Here is a 19341-nt window from a genome sequence, read left to right on the forward strand (position 1 = left end):
TGGCCTTCCAGATCAGCTCGTTCTCCACAGGCGGAGATCAGCGGGACATTAGCTACATGCTAACGCGGTAAAACAACTCCTACGTCATCGCTCTACTGCGTTTTTCTTGCTAAAAACGCCTGGAAAAACTGTTAGCTTTGGGTTACCATGTAGCTAATGTTCTGCAGTTTAACTGTGGAGTAGTGTTGGTCCAAGCTGGGCAAGTACCGGGACAGTGCCAGAATGCCAGATAGGCCAGTCCACCCCTGCTTCCAAGTAGAATGAACTGTAACACCCCCCAAATTCAGATAGTAGTTTTTTTTATTCAAATTTGAGGTTCAATAGCAGCTCCTTGTAATAACAATAGTAGCTGTGGTGGAAATGTGTTTGTTTTACAAGATAAACTTTTAAGGGTGCATCTAAAATCGATTTTATGTGCAGTTGTGTATTTTCCGAGCTAAAAGGAAGGCACCATGATGTCCGTCCTCCACACAGCGTAGGAATAGATGAGTAGAAGCCGAAACGACCTCTATTTTCGCATTTGCGGGTTCTACTTTTTATAAACTGTAGTTAACAGGATATTTTAGCTAGGCTTTAGCTTCGTGGAGATCTGGAGCTCGAATATCGAATGAGCGCTTTCATAAACCTGTTCACGCACGCCAGAACAGACACGCTCACTTTAATCTTCGTCAGGCAAAATACGAACGATTTCACTTCATGAAAAAACGAAGTTCTTGAACGATCGTTCAATGAATGTGTTTGGGCACAACACAGTCAAAACCTAGCTTATTTGCAGATTCGCTATAACGGCTTTAAGCACATTTAAAAATTAATAATTTAATAATTTTACTTCAAACCTTTCATGGATACTTCAACTTTTACTTAATTTGTACCCCTTAATCTGTACATTTAATTAAATGTAGAATTCAAGTACTTCTTCCACCGCTGGTGTGGGCCTGTTTTTATTTATACACCACCTCACTCGGTGAGATCATTTGATCATATGGCTTCTTCTACCACTGCTATGCAGACGACACCCAGCTCTATCTGTCATTTCCACCGGACGATCACACTGTCTCTGCACGAATATCAAACTGTCTCTCTGACATATCAAAATGGATGAAATCCCACCATCTCCAACTCAACCTCTCTAAAACTGAACTACTTGTCATCCCAGCAAAACCATCCATACAGCACAATATCTCAATCCAAAATGACTTCCCATCTCTGGCTCCTTCAAAGGCAGTTCGAAATCTGGTGTTGTGGTTGATGAACACCTGACCTTTAAAGATCATGTTGCCTCTGTTCATGCCGCTTTGTGCTGTATAACATACGAATGATCAGACCATACCTGACACAACATGCCACCCAGCTCCTGGTGCAATCTACTGTCATCTTCTGCCTCGATTACTGCAACACCCTTCTAACTGGTCTTCCAGGCTGTACTGCGAGACCTCTTCAAATGGTCCAGAATGCAGCGGCGCATCTGGTCTTCAATCAGCGAAAAAGAGCACACGTCACCCCTCTGTTCATTGAGCTCCACTGGCTACCGCTAGCAGCACGCATCAAATTCAAATAGCTAACACTAGCATACAAAGTCCGAGATGGTACGGCTCCCATCTACCTGAATCCTCTTGCAAAGGCTTACGTCTCGGCCTGGCCGCTCCGGTCATCAGGATCGTCGGCTAGCAGTGACTACACCACACTCAGGACAATCCAGACTCTTCTCATGTATCGTTCCACAAATGTGGAATGACCTTCCAAGCACTACCAGAACAGCAGCTTCCTTTTCAATTTTCAAGAAACTCCCGAAGACCCTGCTCTTCAGAGAGCATCTTCTTAACTAGCACCTTGCCTGCACCTGTCCCCCCCTCTCTACTGTCCACTCCTTGTTCCCTACTCTCCATGGCTGATGTCAATGTTGTTGTTGTTATTGTTGTTGTTAGCCTCAAGGGCAATATGCCGATTATCACTTGTAAGTCGCTTTGGACAAAAGCATCTGCTAAATACATAAACATTTATGAAAACATCAGAAAGTTCGTTGTAATTTTAAGATTTTTATTGATATTTTAATTTAAGTAAGCAGTTTTGAGCTCCATAGAACATCCATATAATCAGATTGTCTTGAGTAAACATAAATACAACTAATAGCTTTAATTACGGTAAGTCGGGCACATTCATAACTACCTAAACTAAACTTTATTTATTTATATAGCGCCTTCACATGGCCCAAGGACCAAACAAAGCGCTGCACAGCAGAAATAAACAATAAAAAAATTAAAACATATAAAACCATTTAAAAACCAACAAAAACATGCAGATAAAATTTAGGTTGGGGCAGCAAAAAGTGCAAAGCCATCCGTTAACGAGGCTCTTGAATAAAAGCTAAAGAATAAAAGTGTGTTTTCAGCTGGCTCTTAAACTTGCCAAGCGTGGTGGCCTGTTTAACACCTGTAGGTAGCTCATTCCAGAGCCTCGGCCCCAGCACCAAGAAAGCACGACCCCCTCAAGATTTCAGTCTGTGTTTAGGAACGACCAACAGTCCTTGTTGTGCTGACCGAAGGTTCCTTGCGGGAGCATAAGGATGGATCAGATCCGACAGATAACGTGGAGCCAACTCATTTAAAAACAAACAACAAAACTTCAAACAAAATTCTAAAAGAGACTGGAAGCCAGTGTAGGGATGCCAAGACAGGCGTGATGTGTTCAGATCTCCTGGTACCAGTCAGTAACCTGGCTGCCGCATTTTGGACCTTCTGTAGTTTCGCTACTGGAGGCCTACTTGATGCCTGCATAAAGCGAGTTACAGTAGTCCAGTCTGGTGGTAATGAAGGCGTGGATGACAGTTTCCAGATGTTTTTGTGAAAGAAGCGGCTTAATCCTAGCTATTCTCCTGAGATGGAAATAGCAGGATCTGATTGTTCCATTCACCTGGCTGTCCAGTGTGAGCTCAACCCCCAGGGTGGTGACCACAGCCTTCTCAAAAGGTGCTAATGAAGGAGAGTCAATCCCTTGGGCACATCCATGTTTGTATTTCGGGCAGAACAGGATAGTCTCAGTTTTATTCTGGTTGAAGAACAATACACGTTGTGCCATCCATAACAGGTAAATAGATTTGACAGTCATCAGCATACAGGTGAAACCTGACGTTGTGCCGACGAAACAAGTCACCCAGCGGCAGCCAATAGAGGGAAAAGAGGAGAGGTGCCAGGACTGATCCCTGAGGCACTCCACACTGCAAATCAGCAGTATCAGACGAACAGTTCCCCAGTCTTACACAAAAATTCCTCCCTGACAGGTAAGATTTTATCCACTGGAGTGCTAAGCCTGATATTCCCACCCAGTGCTCCAGTCGACCACTCAGTGGTCTGTGGTATGAAAAAAGGTCTTTAGAATATATTTACACACACACGCTCACACACAGCATTTGATTGATTTTTGGCCATTTTTCAGACAAGATTAGCGTGGCTACGTGAGCGGGGTTCACAGGTCAGGTTTACGGCAACATGATGAACTCTTTACCCCAAAGGAACCTGAAGAAGTTCATTTTTACCTGATACAAACACAAGTGTGTTTTTTTTAATATGTAAAATGTTCATATAAGCTTTTTCTCGCTTAGTGGAATTTAAATGAGAATTATTAAAAATATATATTAAAATCTCCTTTTAATACATAAAAATAAGCATTGTGTCTTAAAGTCACGTGTAAAAGTTCATTGCATTTATTACTGTTATCATTATTATTGGCAGATTGGAACTGATCAGAAAACAGTGTAGCTGCTGGTCTCTCCGTATCCCGCGTCCTGCAGGTACTGCTCAACGTGAACCACACCCGTTGCTTTGATGACTTTATCTGAGGCGCTTCTTTCTGCTGAAACCAGCTTTCGGCTGACTTCAGCCAGCGGGGCTCGGTCCTGATCTTTCCACTGGCAGCAGCTTTTAATAAGAGCGTATCTGAAACACAACAGATTGTTTGGTTAAAACAGGAAGAAGCATGTAACCAGCTTTGCCTCATTATCTGCAGCCTAGCAGCAGACACTCACAGCGTGTTTGAGCAGTTAGAGGGTTTTTTCAGATTTTTCCCTCGCTGATGAAACTGCAGGAGCTCAGTAACAGGGATTTCTGCAAATGGAGCATCGCCTAGAGAGGAAAAAAAGGATTCAGGGTCCTTTTAGTAACCTCCCTATTATTGTTAACTATTAAGTGTCCTTTAGGTTGTAACACAGAGCCAGGGTTTGTGTGCTCAATAATGCATAATATGGTTAAGCAGTTGTTAATACTTAATTGTTTATTAATGCTTAACAATGCATCAAGTAACGTCAATAAAGGGACCCTTATTGTCAAGCGTTACCTTCATTTCCACATGGTAGTTTGTATTATTTAATCAGTAACGCTTTACAATAAAGGTCCCTTTATTAATGTTACTTAATGCATTATTAAGCCTTAATTAACAGAGGGTCCTTTTATTAACCTCCCCATTATTGTTAACTATTAGGTGTCCTTAAGGTTAGGACAAAGGGCCAGGGTTTGTGTGCTTAATAATGCATAATATGGTTAAACAGTTGTTAATACTTTAATGGTTTATTGATGCTTAATAATGCACTAAGTAACGTTAATAAAGGGCACTTTATTGTAAAGTGTTACTAAATGAAATCTAGATGAAACAAATAAAGCTGGACGTACCCAAAGTTGCCATTTCATACAGAAAAACACCAAATGACCAACTACAGGAAGACAGAAACATGTCAGGTTAGATTTCCAGACTGGGGGATTAAATTACAAATCTGCAGCACTTTTACTATACTATTAATAAACTAATATCTGAGAACACTCACACGTCGCTGCTGGGAGTGGCAGGTTTCCCTATTAACAGTTCCGGTGCCTGCCACTTCTTCATGCTGGGATCGTCCTTCTGGGTGGATTTCTGGTTCTTCCGGTTGTAAACTCCATGTAGTCCCCACAGCTTGGCCGTCAGCTCCTTGCTGACCAGCACGCTGCGGGCCCGGATGTTTCCGTGGAGGAGATCCTTGCTGTGAAGGAACTCCTGGGAGCAGAACAAACGCAAGGAATTCACAGATCCTGTTTGGGAGATTTAAGCTCTTCCCAGTGGCGGTTTTACCATTAGGCATAGGTCCGTGGCTGCCTGGGGCCCCCATATGTTTTTTTTTGTGTGTGTGTGTGTGTGTGGGGGGGGGGGGGGGGGGGCTAGTCCTGACCACCGGTTCTCCTCTGTTAATGCCACAATGTACTATTCCTTTAAGACTCAATGCACAAACGGGAAACGATTGGTCGTCATTCCACTCCAATCCAGTTGGTGGCAGTAATGCACCAACTTTTTGTTTGCCAAGTGCCATAAGACCACAAATAAGAATAAGTAGAGAAAACAGAAGAAGAAGAAGAAGAGAGGTGGGAGCATTTGTAACAAACTCGAAGCCATAGTCAAAACATTAAGCATGAAATGGAGTTATCCTGGTGGCTCCAATAAGAGAAAGAAGCAGCTTGCTTTAAAAAATCTTTTATCTTCACTTCCAAAAGTGACGTTGTTTTTCAGTGTAAACATCAAAAGGAAGCAGAAAAGGAAAGACAATAGAAAATGTCGAAAATTTTGTGTAAGGGGGCCCCATCTCTGTGTTCGCCTTGGGCCTCCAAATTGCTAAAGCCGCCACTGGCTCTTCCTAAATAAATCTGGAAATCAGAGTTGTGATGAAATCTTTTCTGAGACTGGTTATTTAAGGAGTTGAAACAGTTGACGAACCAGAGCAGAGGCAACCTGTTTGGCCATGGTAAGCACTCGCCTCTCAGTCATTTCACAGGGAGGATCCACGTTGTTCTGGAAAAACAAGCACAGCCGCACCTGAAGACTGACTTTTGAACAGATGAATTGAGATTCCTGGTTTGATGCTTCACAGTCTTACCTGTCTGCATTTCCACAAGTAGCTGAGCAGGTCAGTGTTCTCGAGCTCCTCCACGACTGTGATCAGAGGAGCTCGAAGGGAGACCACACCGAGCAGCTCTGGCAGGAACGGATGTGGACCCAGCTGGGCCAGGAACGATGCAAACCCCAGGAAGTTGTGTCTCTCCGTGGCGTCGGCGGAGTCTGTGGAATGGAAGACGTGGACATGTGTCATAGATCTGTTGATATAGCCGTCCACACAAGCTCTTCGTTAAACTCTCACCATTCAGAACCCGCAGGACCACGTTCCTGTTTTCCATGCGTGCCCTGTAGAGGGACACGGATGAGTCAGAGCGTGGAGAGAAGGAAGCAGGGAGAGGAGACACCAGGTTGAAGGACTCAGGCAGCCTCTGGCGGGGGAGCTCTCTGGGCTGGACGATGGGAGGGAAACTGAGCTGTGGGGGGTTGGCAGGGAAAGTGGGGGTGCTTGCACCGGTGGAGAGCTTTTTGTTGATATATGAGTTTGGTGGCTGGAAGGTGGAGTATGTGGCGGGAAGGTCCAAGGTGATGCTCTCATGCTCAAGTACATTGATACCTGCTGGAGCTGCAGGCAGAGATAGAGGAGAGTGATTACCATCAGAGAGAAAAGGCCACTGGTGCAGGAAATAAAAATAACACACACCTTACTTTACTTCTGATTATGTGTGGGCGGAGAAGAATGTCTGTTTCACCATAAAGTCTTTATTCATTAGTTTAAAGGCACACTTGGCAGTTTTGCTTGCTTTTAGCACCCCGTAGTATCTGGTATCAACTCACTGTGTTATGAAACTTTTCTCCTCCCTCTTTAATCTTTAATCGCCTTAATCTAACAGCTGAAACGTCTCTCCAGTCTTCATTAGCATCTACAGGAGTGATTCATCACTAAATCAAACAAATCCGTTGTATTCACGATCTAAAACATGTAGGAAAGGTGCTGGAAGCAGACTGCAGCTCCGCTCCACCAACCAGCAGGGACGGACCGGCAATGCCGACCAAATCCCAGTACTCGCACTTCCGCCCTTCAAATGTGTGATCATGTCCAGGGGTGCGAGTGCGTAGGGGGGTGTGTAGGGGGTCCCGACTCTTAAGTGCAGAAGTTGACCACGCCCCTTTTGCACCCTTGATTCGCACTTTGCCGAAGTCTACATTGATGCAGACTTTGGCCCAATCTACTCGCATTGTGCCCTGCAAACTTCAGCAAAGTGCACTTGGACAAGTGCACAAGTGGGCAAACAATTGCAGGATTGGGACAGGGAGCACTGCATCATCGATCGCAACTCATGCTGGGATGCTGGTCCCTGTCAAAAACATTTATTAACAACTTTTAAACAAACAGCCAAACAGTTCATTGAAATAAATTTACTTTTATTGATGCTTTGTCTAAAAGTTTTGGAGCATTAACTAATCGTCCTAAAATTAACTAATTTTTAGAAACTAGAAGATACATATTTCAAGAAACGGAACTTGAGCCTTTTCTCCTGCAGCAATGACTTGTGGGTAATACCCTTGCCCGAGGTCCACATCTCTGCAGACTTGGGTGAAGTGCAGATTAATGGGCCATTCCCATCTGTACCGGGTCGGCCCGGGCCGGGTAGCCCCAGCCTGGCCCGGTTGATTCCACACATCCTTGCCTTAAGCCCATGTGGGCTGATTCTACCCACCAATCAGAGGCTTGCTCTAATGGAAGGTGGGAATTTGCTGTCAGCAGTGGGTGTGTTGGCCCTGGTCGGCCTGAAGCAGACCCCCTCGAGAAGAGGGCTGAGAATGAGCCTTGGTTGGCCCGGAAAAATACCAGGCCACCCAGATATGTAAACAACCTACGTTACCCGGCCCGGGCCGACCCGGTACAGATGGGAATGGCCCATAAGGGCCTAGTGGGGGCGTGGTCAACTTCCGCACTTGAGAATCGGGACACCCTACGCGCTCGCACCTCTGGCCGGGAACGCGCAATTGAAGGGTGCCAGTGCGAGTATTGGGATTGGGCCTTGTTTTACCCACAATCCATTTCTGCGTGGGCATTTCGAGAAGAAGGCAAAGCAAAGGTTCAAGTTCCTTTTCTGAAAATATGTATTTTCAAGTTAAAGTAGTGCAGAGACCTTTGAAGGGGCGGGTGCTCAAAGTTTCTCAAAGCTAAAAAAAAAGTGTGTGTGCATGCGTGCACGTGCGTGCGTGCGTGTGTGTGTGTTGAGGACGCTCACCATCAATGCCATGCAGCATCCTCCTGGAGGTTGAGTTTGCATTTGATCGAACTCGCTTAACTTTCTCAGGGCAGAAGTGTAGCAGCAAAATAAAAACCAAAGTGACCAAGAAGGTGACCAGCAGGAGGAGGGGTACAATAATCACTTCCTGTTTGTACACACGGATCTCTGACAGCACACACACACACACACACACACAGGACAACATCATGATAAACAGGACAACATCATGATAAATGCTTCTATGGTATGAGCTGATATTTACTGTATATTTTTCTTTTCCACATAAAAAAACTCACCACAGAGAGTTTCTCCCTGTTTGCAGCGAGATCCTTGGTTTGATGCCGTGGACATCCTGTCAAATGTAAACAAACACCACAGAGACTGGGTTTAAATTCAGCACCTTATAGTCTTTTCGTGCATTTCAAATGTTGCACCTAACCATCTGGACAGTTTTATGCAGGTAAGCAAAAAATAGAAATATGTGGACACTAACAACAAATAAAAGGTTTGTTTTTCCTGAAAGTCTGTCACGCCGTGTCCGCTCTCAGTAACACGACTCTCACGCGCTGCCACAAAGAAAAGGTGTTAATCATGTAACTGAGACCAGACACTTCATGTTGGTGAAGTTTCTCCTCACTTTTTCATTTTCACCAGGCAGCTTGATGCAGACCTCGGCCTCTAACCAGTAATAAACTGTAAATAAGTCAAATTTATTCTGCATATTTGATTCACCTCTACAACATTATTGTTACACACACAAAAAGAAGCACTTGCGTCTGATTGACCCACACGATCCTCCCTCCACGTCAGACTCGAGCAGTCTAAACCTGTTCTTCTGCATTTTCCTCTCTCCTTTATGCTTGTTGGATCACACACCCCGAGTTCAAACAGGAACTCAGACTGAAATCACTTGAAAACTAAACTAAAGCAGCCCCAGCTACCTCCATGATGGACAGATGAAACCAAAAACACCCGTACCTCACCTGTTCAGTGGAATCCTGTCCCTTACGGAAAATGAATAAATAAGTGAGCTGAATCCTGTTATTGGAGGCTCATGTTTCCTTTCTTCACAGATTCCCTCCAAACACGATCGGTTCTTCTTCAGATCCTCATGGCGTTGTCCCTCTGAGGTGATCTTGTGGGGATCAGTCTCTGTTTGTCTACCTTCTGTGCTTTCTCAACTCCACCCTCTTCACGTGCTCCACATCCTCCCTCTCTTCCTCCTGCTGTATCTGGTCTCAAATCAAGCAGTGAAATCTCCTCTCCTGCTAAGTGCCTGTCTCTACTAAAGCTGCTGTACAGCGCGTCAGCTGCTGCTTTTGCCTCTCGGCTCTTTGTTTATGGAAACTGGTCCTTCCACTCCTCATCACTCTGCAGCCTCCAGCTCTTTGTTGAGTGTTTCGCCCTCTTTGGCGTGAAACTCGCACCACAGGCTTTTCAATCTCTGCAAAATCAGAAACCAGTGGAGAGGCTTTTCATATTTCAAACTGGATCAAGGAGAAAATTATTCCTACTGAGTGTATTTATGTATTTATTGTTCATCCAGGATGTCATTTTCCCTGCAGCTTGACTCGAAGGAACCTGGACATTTTCTTTGTGTTATTCCTGCAAATACAATAACATATTTGAAGATCAGCTCTACATTCAAATGATTTTCTTCTAGAAATTTAATTTCATTTAAATGTTTATTTTTGACTGGGACAGTACGTGTTAATAAACAAAATTTGCCAGATTATAGCCACAGGCTAATTCTTATCTGTCATCCCACGATGAGGGAGCATGCAGGGTTAGATGAGATCTGGTCAAGTGAATCAATAAGTGATCGATATTAGAAAGTGTGTGACAGTGAGCAAAATAGAGCAATTTAAGCTATTAGTAAAGCAAAACATCAGATGATGACAGAATTTTAAAGATGCCTCATGTGTGAGTGGAGTAAGAATGACATCCTGTGGTCATATAGGGGTATTGCAGCCCACTTTCAAAATAAACACCTTTTGTAATCATTTTTATTATACGTTTTGATCATTTGTTTAAAATTATATATTTTTTAATTTTGTTATTGTGAAGCTTGTGATTTTTATCTTGAGCGGCACTTTATAAAATATCATTTTCTTTTAAAGACTCATTTTATTACATTTTGGCTAAAAAAGGATTTAAATTTATGAAAAAGTTGCATAGTATCCCTTTAATTTCTTAATAAAAAAACTAATTTGTTGGACCAGTTTGTTTAACCAATTACTGATTACTGAATGGATCTGGCAGAAGGCTCAGATCCATTCGGACCAGAACCTCTCGCCACAAAAACAGTTTCTCCCCCTCTGCAGTTGGACTTTTGAATGAAAATCCTAGGGCAGCCCACTCAAGTTGACTGGTCCCAGTCACGTGACCCGATGCTGTGCGTGAACCATTCAACAAATACTCAGATTAATACCTCAACGGAGTAGATAGCTGCTTCTCTAATTATTGCCACTTTTTACATCAATAATTTTATCATGAGTGTTTTATTAGTTCTTATATTTGCTTATCTCTTAATTTTTTTTCTATCTTACCTTCTGCACCAAAATACCACAGCAATTTCCTAATGTTGTGACTTGGCACACATATGGCAATAAAAACTTCTGATTCTGATTACTTAATTTGAGTAATGGACTTAAATAACTTATTTTTATACAACAGAATGAATAAAAAAATCACAAGACCTGCTGTTCTAACATGTTTGTCTTATTTTGTTATTTTTATTAATTATTGACTGAAGAAAATGTGTTTTTAAGAACTTTCATAACTTTTGTTTGTGCAGAAAAATAAAATTTGCTAGAAAAACCAAGTTGTTAAAAGCACACCAGCTGTTCAATTAGCACAGGAAAAGCTTTTGTTTATTTATTTGGCAGTCGCTTTTATCCAAAGCGACTTACAATTTATAACCTATAGGGCATGTTGTGATCTGTGGGGGAAACCGGAGTACCCGGAGCAAAGCCACGCATGCATGGGGAGAACACGCAACTCCACGCAGAAAGGCCTCAGCCGAGTTTCGAACCTGCAACCTTCGTGCTGCGAGGCAACAGTGCTAACCACTGCGCCACCGTGCAGCCCAATTAATCACAAACATAAATGTTGCTCTTGATAAATCAGTCAAACCAGCTGAATAATGGATGTTTTTATTCTCTGCGCTAAAGAAGCAAACTCAGATCTATAAACTAGAGAAGAACCACAAACAGCAGAAACAGGATCGATTTATGCATTTAATAAAAGCTGCACAAACATCACAACATTAATTCATTTAAATGACGTTTATTTTTAAACACAATTCAATGCAAGTGCTTTAGGCCCATTATTTACAGTCATGTTGCATCCTTGGATGGATTATTTAGGAGGATTAAAATCAAACCACCGTATTTCAGACGATGGAAGTCAGAAATGGTTTATAACGTTAGTGTTAACGTTTGAGCGGCCGTCTCCTCTCACAGCTTGGCAGCTGAGTTATCCGGTCTAGGTCCGAGCCACTTCTCACCTGGAACAGAAAACTAAATTATAATGGATGAGAATATACAGGGTATCTGCAGGTTTAAAGGAGCCAAATTTAAGACTTTTTAAGACCTTTTTTAAGGCCACTTTGACCAAATTTAAGCTATTTTTAAAATTAAATTTAAGCTATAATTTCCAGCTATTGCCTAGAAACGGTGCTAACCACGTCGCGAACGTGGGATTAGCCATCCAGTTACCATTAAACGCGCACTTCCCCAAGGCGCAAGCTCCCACTAGCTTAACCAGCTAATGTGCTCATCTAAAAATAGTCCCCTTTCACAACCAACCGACTGTGTACGGTTCCGTCTACGGCAACATTGTACACAAAAAATGCAGAACACTAGAAATTCACGAACATTTTATAGAAATAAAATAATCTTGTTTATTTGGTCTTTGGTCATTTAAGACCTTTGGAAACTGGACTTAAGGATTATTTGTTATTTTTAAAGATTTTCAAGGTCTTAAATTTGGAAAAGCAAATTTAAGACTTTTTAAGGACCCGCGGATACCCTGATATAAAGTTTCGACAAAATAAGAGATAATAACGGAAATGTTCCGCTCTAATTGAACATTTTAGTGATAAAAACTTTTTGTTTCTCACCCATGCAGTGAGCTATCAGCTCAAATCTGTCAGATCCGAAGAACATCTCAGGTTCCCCTTCGACGTGACACACCAGCATGGGGAAACCAAACGCCTGGCGAGGCAATAAGAGAGGGAACATTAGATTTATTTTACCGTTTTGTCTTTTGAGCCTACGAGGAGCGCTGAGGAGAACCCACCCCATAATTTAGTGCATCCTGCGTTACGTTTTTCAGTTTGTCTTTGACTTCCTGGGAGGAGGACAACCTCAGCAGCTCTGCGATCTCACCGTCAGACAATCCTGCCCTCTTAGCCGCCTGCGTAAAATAAAAAGATATTACCTCTAATACTGTAAAAAATACCTCAGGTGTGTAAAACATGAAGAGGCACCACCTCAGATAAAGATGCAGGCTGTGTGATGTCTTTGTCTTCACTCCAGATCCGCCTCCACAGCTCACGGGAAACCTGCTCCACCTGTTTGTCTCCACCTTTCTCCTTCTGTTGCACCGCTGTCAAAAACCGCATCGCAGGTAAGGAACCTAGAAATAAAACAACACAGGGTGACTCGGCTCTCCGTCTCAGCAGCACTGCTGTCATGTGTGAGGTTGATTTAGTTCATAGGAGGGAAACTTAAAAGCACAAATGAAGCACGTCAAATAACTTGTTTTTTGTCCTTTCTGATAATTCAGGAAGATCCCCGGCCGGGTAGCGAACCCGGGACCTTCTTGCTGCAAGGCACCAGCTCCAACCACTGCGTCACTGTGCAGCCCAAATTTAGATCTTGTTTTTTTTTCTTTCTTTCAATATTATAATCATTCAGGACCAATAGTCATTTTTTGCAAGTTACTGTCTTCTACAGTAGCGGTGGAGAAACCCAGACCCTCAAAGGTGCATTTCCAGCATTTTTTTTTATCAGCTCCTTCTGACAAGATAACTCAAGCAGGGATGCTCCGATCACGGTTTTTTTGCTCCCGATTTCCGATACGTTTCAGAGTCATTTGATTTGGAGACCCGATCCGATACGTTTCAGGAAAACAGAAAAACGAGAAGAAAAAAGGAAATCATTTTGGGGAAAGCATTAAAATGAGAAGAAAACACATCCAGATTGTCCTTTAAGTTTCTCTTTCACTTATTTAGGAAGGACACTCGTTTAAAAACGTGTTTATGTTATGAATATTTTTAAAAGTAGAGTGTTGCTCTTATTTCAAGTTGTTTGCTCCCTCAATAAGCAGCTGGATTGAGAAATGCGTGTTCCCGTGATGAAGCAGGCAGGCGGAGCCTCGGTAAGCATAACACCTGTAGCTCCGGTGTTGTGCCATAAATCGACTCGCTGCCAAAAAATGATTAGCCACTAAAGAAAGGAAGGGGGAAAAAATCAAATCGCTGGAGAATTGTTTATTTACATTTATACAACGTTTACATTCAATACAGGGCGCCATTTTACATTATTTATTTTTTAGTATCAAGGCTGTAACATAAAGAAAGCCAGTTCTTACCACAAACCATCTTTCAATCGCAAATATTGCAAAAAGGATTAATATATCCTCATTGTGAACGTTTAAGATAAATAGCAACACTTAAAACACTTAAAACAACTTCCGAACTGGAAAAAACTAAGCTAATCATTTTTTGGCAGCGAGTCGATTTATGGCACAACACCGGCACATCCCTAAATTAAACCATTGAACCCGGAGTGTTGGCAGGGAAACTACTAAAACATGCTGGACAGGGGCCCGCGAGGACCAGCACCCCCCACCGCTGTTCTAATAGGAAAACAAACATAATCTAATTTAAAAAATTGTGTAAAAATGGATAAGAAATTCTTCTCAAATATAAGCTAATCTAATTATGAACTAATCAAAAAAATAGATCAAAGCTGCCAATTTATTGTGCATTCAGATCAAATGATTCACTTGGTTTTATAATACCAATAAAAATCTGACTTTTATTCAGTGATGTGAAATATGTTTTCAGCCAAGTGTATCGCGTCATACCCGTGCCACAACCCGTGCACGCGCATTGGGTCCACAGCGCGCGTGTGAACGGGACTCGCGAGCGAAAATATACATGGCGAGAGGTCATTTGTGCACTGAGAGGGAGCAAACTGTGTCTGTGAGCGCACAAGGATGTGCACAAGTGACAAACCTGCGTGCGCGCGTTGCCAATGAGCACACGGCAGAGGAAAACGTGCGCGCGCGGCAGCCTCTCTGCGCGCTCGGCAGCCTCTGTGCGCTCGGTTCCTAATTCCGCTCGCTCGGCTGTGAGGAGTTTTGGCACTCTGGAGGCGTGGCCTGTGGCAGATCTTCCCTATCCACTGATTGGTTAGTTTACCCCGCACTTTACTCTCTAGCTATCTATATAAAAAAATCTGATATTCAGCAGTTGCTGGCATAGCTCAGCTGGAAGAGCGGGTGACTCTCACTCTAGAGGATCCAGGTACGAGTCCGGCCAAGTAACATAGAGTTGATGTCATATTATTCTTTCCTAATTCCTGTGATATTATTTTACAGTTGTGACCGTTCAACTGTCATTAAATGTCCGAATGTTTGCTGGGCAGTGTTTTAAAAAGTGCACATAAGCTAGATGGTTTTAACCAGGTAAAAATAGACTTGTGGGTGTAGGTATGTTCAAGTTTAAAAAGTTCTTGCCTCATTAATGTATTGTTTATTTTTTTCAGCATTTAATTGACAAATTATCCTTTCAAATAATTAATTGATGAGTTACATAATTGTCCATTTAGAATTGTTGAATGGACTGAGTCAAGTTTGGTGCACTTTATATATTTCAAAACATGTTTTTTTTTATTATGCATATAAATAATTTTAATGTTAATTTATTGAAATATTTCTATTTTTTCATTACCTCACCCTTGTTTTGACAAAAACGGGACCTTGCTGGATAATATCATGGAGAAACTATTTGTTCACAGTACTTGGCTCAGTGAGGATCTGTATACCAAAGGAGGAGATGCTCAGAAATCTGTCTGCAGATTGTTACAACCCAGACTGGAAGTGGTGGGCTGTAATAAGAAAGGAGACCAAACAGAGGAGTGGGGGTTCAACAACTGATTTAAGGATTTACTAAAGCAGATCAGTGCAGTCAAGAATTACTGGTGTTTGGGTAGTCCTGAACGTGTTGTGATGCCCCCACCGTCTCATTGGGTTTTCATTTGTGTTTAATTGTGTTTTTCTTCTGTTGTAGGCAGCTGGTTAAGCAGCCTTGGAGGCACCTGGGCTCAGGGTGTGGTGCTGCCTACAAAGCCTACTGTTTTTCTGCTTTCACTGGGTCTCTCCTGTGTGGTGGAGAGTCCTCACTGGCCATTTCTGTTCACTAACTTGCTTTAGTAAATCCTTACTTTTGTTAAATAAATCAGTTGTTGAACCCCCACTCCTCTGTTTGGTCTCCTTTCTTATTACAGCCCACCACTTCCAGTCTGGGTTGTAACAATCTGCAGACAGATTTCTGAGTATCTCCTCCTTCGGTACACAGATCCTCACTGAGCCATGTACTGTGAACAAATAGTTTCTCCATGATATTATCCAGCAAGGTCTTGTTTTTGTCAAAACAAGGGTGAGGTAATGAAAAAATAGAAATATTTCATTAAATTAACATTTAAATTATTTATATGCATCATTAAAAAAAACATGTTTTGAAATATATAAAGTGCACCAAACTTGACTCAGTCCATTCAACAATTCTAAATGGACAATTATGTAACTCATCAATTAATTATTTGAAAGGATAATTTGTCAATTAAATACTGAAAAAAATAAACAATTCATTAATGAGGCAAGAACTTCTCTCTCTCTCTCTCTCTCTCTCTCTCTCTCTCTCTCTCTCTCTCTCTCTCTCTCTCTCTCTCTCTCTCTCTCTCTCTCTCTCTCTCTCTCTCTCTCTCTCTCTCTCTCTCTCTCTCTCTCTCTCTCTCTCTCTCTCTCTCTCTCTCTCTCTCTCTCTCTCTCTCTCTCTCTCTCTCTCTCTCTCTCTCTCTCTCTCTCTCTCTCTCTCTCTCTCTCTCTCTCTCTCTCTCTCTCTCTCTCTCTCTCTCTCTCTCTCTCTCTCTCTCTCTGGAAGCCCCACTCTAAGGGAGTTTGCAGTGTATTAGTGAGTCATATATTATTGTACAACCACAGTCATAAAGTTTTCAATCAGTAGTTTTATTTCAGTATGTATTTTTCCAGTATCACAAAAAATGTAATTTTATATGGTTAAAACCATCTAGCTTATGTGCACTTTTTAAAACACTGCCCAGCAAACATTCGGACGTTTAATGACAGTTGAACGGTCACAACTGTAAAATACCTGAAATTAAGAAAAATTAACATGACATCTACTGCATTTTCCTTGCCCGGACTCGAACCTGGATCCTCCGGGGCGAGAGTCACCCGCTCTCCCAGCTGAGCTATGCCAGCAACTACTGAATATCAGACTTTTTTATATAGATAGATGGTAAAGTGCGGGGTAAACTAACCAATCAGAGGACAGAGAAGATCTGCCACAGGCCACGCCTCCAGAGTGCCAAAAGCCCTTACAGCCGAGCGAGCAGGAGTCAGAAACCGAGCACGCAGAGAGGCTGCCGAGCGCGCACAGAGGCTGCCGCGCGCGCACGTTTTCCTCTGCCGTGTGCTCGTTGGCAACGCGCGCACGCAGGTTTGTCACTTGTGCACATCCTTGTGCGCTCACAGACACAGTTTGCTCCCTCTCAGTGCACAAATGACCTCTCGCCATGTATATTTCCGCTCGCGAGTCCCGTTCACGCGCGCGCTGCCATGTATATTTGCGCTCGCGAGTCCCGTTCACACGCGCGCTGTGGACCCAATGCGCGTGCACGGGTTGTGGCACGCTTTAAACGCCATACAAGTGCCCCTTAACCAGTGCAAAGCATATTTGGTTGTAAAAAAATGACCTAAAACAACTAGTGATGCACAATATATTGGCATCAATATCAGTATCGGCAGATGTTAAGTCATTTTTTAACACATCGGTATCGGTCCGATAAATAAACCTGGGCCGATATTAACAACCAATATTTTTTCCATTTTGTTTCCGTTTGTTTATCTGTTTTTTTTTTGGGGGGGGGGGGGGATTTGTTTACTCATGTGACAGTGATTGTAACCATCTCAGAAGCATAAATGTGTGTGGTGTATATACAAGATAATGTAAATTCATCATTAATAATCTTCATTCTATACAAAATCTACTGATTTAGAAGCATTAATGTCAGTATATCGGTTATCGGCCACAACAGTGATATTATTAATGGATTTTGGTATCGGCCCAAACATTTCATGTCTGTGCATCACTAAAAACAACAGTTAAACAGACCTGTTTCTTATCTACAAAAATATAACGACTGGCCCCAAATAGGGATGCACCGGTGCCGATACCAACACCAATACCAGTATCGGTAAAAGTTAACCGATTCCAGGAACCGATACCAATGCAGTTGCTTGAAAATGGCTTCACTGTAACTTGTCATTTCTGTTCACTTAATATTTTAGTTTTGTGATGATTTCCATTCATATATTTTACTTTTTATCTACCTCACGGTCTTTACCTGTTGAAAGCAGAGAAGAAAATAAAATCTGTATTCCAATTCATTGCATTTTTTTGTGTGGTGGAAGTATCGGTATCGGTAATCGGCATCGGCGAGTACTCAGATCCAAGTATCGTATTGTATCGGTTTGGAAAAAAGAGGTATTGGTGCATCCCTAGCCCCAAATATTGTGAGTTTAACACAATAAACTTAATCTACGCAGCAATTATAACAAAAATGTACTATTATGGATTGGCTGTAAGCTTTATTTGAATTCTCAAGGTCATCTCAAGACACCAAACTTTGTGTTTCTTGACCCTGAGTAGGGTCCAACCCTGAATCTTTGAATAATCAGTTCATCAGAAGTAAAATTACAAGTCAAAAGTGACCTAATCTACACCCCTCTGGTACCTTTATTGAACATCACTTCAAATGGATCTGATGGAGGCTGAATGGGAACGTCAAAGTATCTTGACAGGCGTTGCAGATCCTTGGTCATGTAGAGAAACTTGGTGGGAACCACACCAGGAGGCTTGTTGCCTGTCATGAACACACACACACACACACACACACACACACACACACACACACACACACACACACACACACACACACACTATAAAGATGTAAACACAAACACTTTTAACAGGTGATTGAATCTCCTGACCTGCTCCCTGCATGACGCCTCCCAGGAACGCAGGACGCAGTTTCAGGTCTATGTTCCACACGTTTCTGTAGCGACACATGACCTGCAAACATAACAACACGCTAGAAAGAAACATAAAATAAAGTCTAAGATCATCTGAAGCAAAAGGGGAGCGCACAAACCTCGAAACCGAGCCAGGAGTACGGTGAGACCACGTCATAGAACAGCTCCACTACTTTCCTGGAGGTCATTTTAAAGGCTAACTGTACGCTTAGTTTAAATTAAAGCGACTTCGCCCTCGCTCCAGAAAACCTTGGGAGAATTCCAAGTGGGTCAAAGTTGAACGAATTTGTATTTTGGCCGAATAAACGGTGAAATAAAATAAATACTGCAAAATTAGGGTGTGCGGAATAAACTAGCAGCCGGTTATTTCACAGTTTAAAATCTGCATGATATAAGCAGTACAGAAAAGCTGCAAAACAACACTGGACAAGAAAAGCATTTCCGAGACCGTCTTCTTCGTGTGTTTTATTAGCGTTTGAAAAATACACCTCAGAGCGCAACAGCGCCACTAGCTGGTGGTTATGAAAACTGACGTAACCAGGTAATAAAAACCAAAACAGACAACGCAGCGTGATGAAATATGATCATCTCATACAAAATCAAACATCTTTTCAAAATAGATCTGAGGTTAAACTTTCCCCCCCTTAAACTAATGACTAACTTAGCTTTTACATCTGAATTATCAGTAAGTTCAAAAACAAAAAAGTTGTATTTTCTGTCTTTTTTTCCCCCCAACTTCGTTTACACTACTGCATAGTCTATTACTAAACTTTAGGAAAAAAATATAAATGTCCAGTCATATCTATGTATCTCAAAGGCACTGGTCTATTACTGACAACTTCTGGAATAAAGCTTCTACATTTATTCTGTAATCATGGGAGTA

General features: G+C 42.2%; 2 protein-coding genes across 3 annotated transcripts; both read right to left on the reverse strand.

Annotated features, from left to right (window-relative positions):
* Positions 1-3000: 3000 nt before the first annotated feature.
* Positions 3001-9472, reverse strand: styk1b (serine/threonine/tyrosine kinase 1b). 2 transcript variants are annotated; one of them, XM_015950172.3, is made up of 10 exons: positions 9090-9472; positions 8408-8463; positions 8109-8276; positions 6155-6475; positions 5894-6075; positions 5734-5808; positions 4814-5022; positions 4662-4702; positions 4022-4118; positions 3001-3932 (listed from the first exon to the last, which is right to left on the reverse strand). In XM_015950172.3, exons 2-10 carry the CDS (start codon positions 8460-8462, stop codon positions 3740-3742), a joined length of 1341 nt encoding a protein of 446 aa, XP_015805658.1. In that variant the 5' UTR covers position 8463; positions 9090-9472; the 3' UTR covers positions 3001-3739. The 2 variants fall into 2 exon arrangements, with proteins under 2 accessions (XP_015805658.1, XP_015805656.1); XM_015950170.3 differs by having other exon boundaries at positions 9095-9471.
* Positions 9473-11337: 1865 nt separating this feature from the next.
* gstk1 (glutathione S-transferase kappa 1) lies at positions 11338-19262 on the reverse strand. The gene is made up of 7 exons (XM_015950174.3): positions 18578-19262; positions 18417-18498; positions 18161-18289; positions 12607-12752; positions 12414-12530; positions 12235-12328; positions 11338-11619 (listed from the first exon to the last, which is right to left on the reverse strand). The coding sequence occupies exons 1-7, from the start codon at positions 18644-18646 to the stop codon at positions 11570-11572; spliced, it is 687 nt and encodes a 228-aa protein (XP_015805660.3). The 5' UTR covers positions 18647-19262; the 3' UTR covers positions 11338-11569.
* Positions 19263-19341: the final 79 nt, after the last annotated feature.

This window comes from Nothobranchius furzeri, chromosome 5 (assembly GCF_043380555.1).
Source record: "Nothobranchius furzeri strain GRZ-AD chromosome 5, NfurGRZ-RIMD1, whole genome shotgun sequence".
Classification (NCBI taxonomy): domain Eukaryota; kingdom Metazoa; phylum Chordata; class Actinopteri; order Cyprinodontiformes; family Nothobranchiidae; genus Nothobranchius; species Nothobranchius furzeri.

Excerpts from the sequence above, each read along its gene's own strand:
- styk1b (XM_015950172.3), bottom strand. The coding sequence starts at position 8,462 with ATGTCCACGGCATCAAACCAAGGATCTCGCTGCAAACAGGGAGAAACT. Across the intron at positions 6,476-8,108 it reads GATGCTGCATGGCATTGATG|CTCCAGCAGGTATCAATGTA; the intron begins GTGAGCGTCCTC and ends CTCTGCCTGCAG. Across the intron at positions 5,023-5,733 it reads AACAGGTTGCCTCTGCTCTG|GAGTTCCTTCACAGCAAGGA; the intron begins GTTCGTCAACTG and ends TTCTGCTCCCAG.
- gstk1 (XM_015950174.3), bottom strand. The coding sequence starts at position 18,646 with ATGACCTCCAGGAAAGTAGTGGAGCTGTTCTATGACGTGGTCTCACCG. Across the intron at positions 18,290-18,416 it reads AGGCGTCATGCAGGGAGCAG|GCAACAAGCCTCCTGGTGTG; the intron begins GTCAGGAGATTC and ends TGTTCATGACAG. Across the intron at positions 12,753-18,160 it reads TGAAGTGATGTTCAATAAAG|GTTCCTTACCTGCGATGCGG; the intron begins GTACCAGAGGGG and ends TTTTATTTCTAG.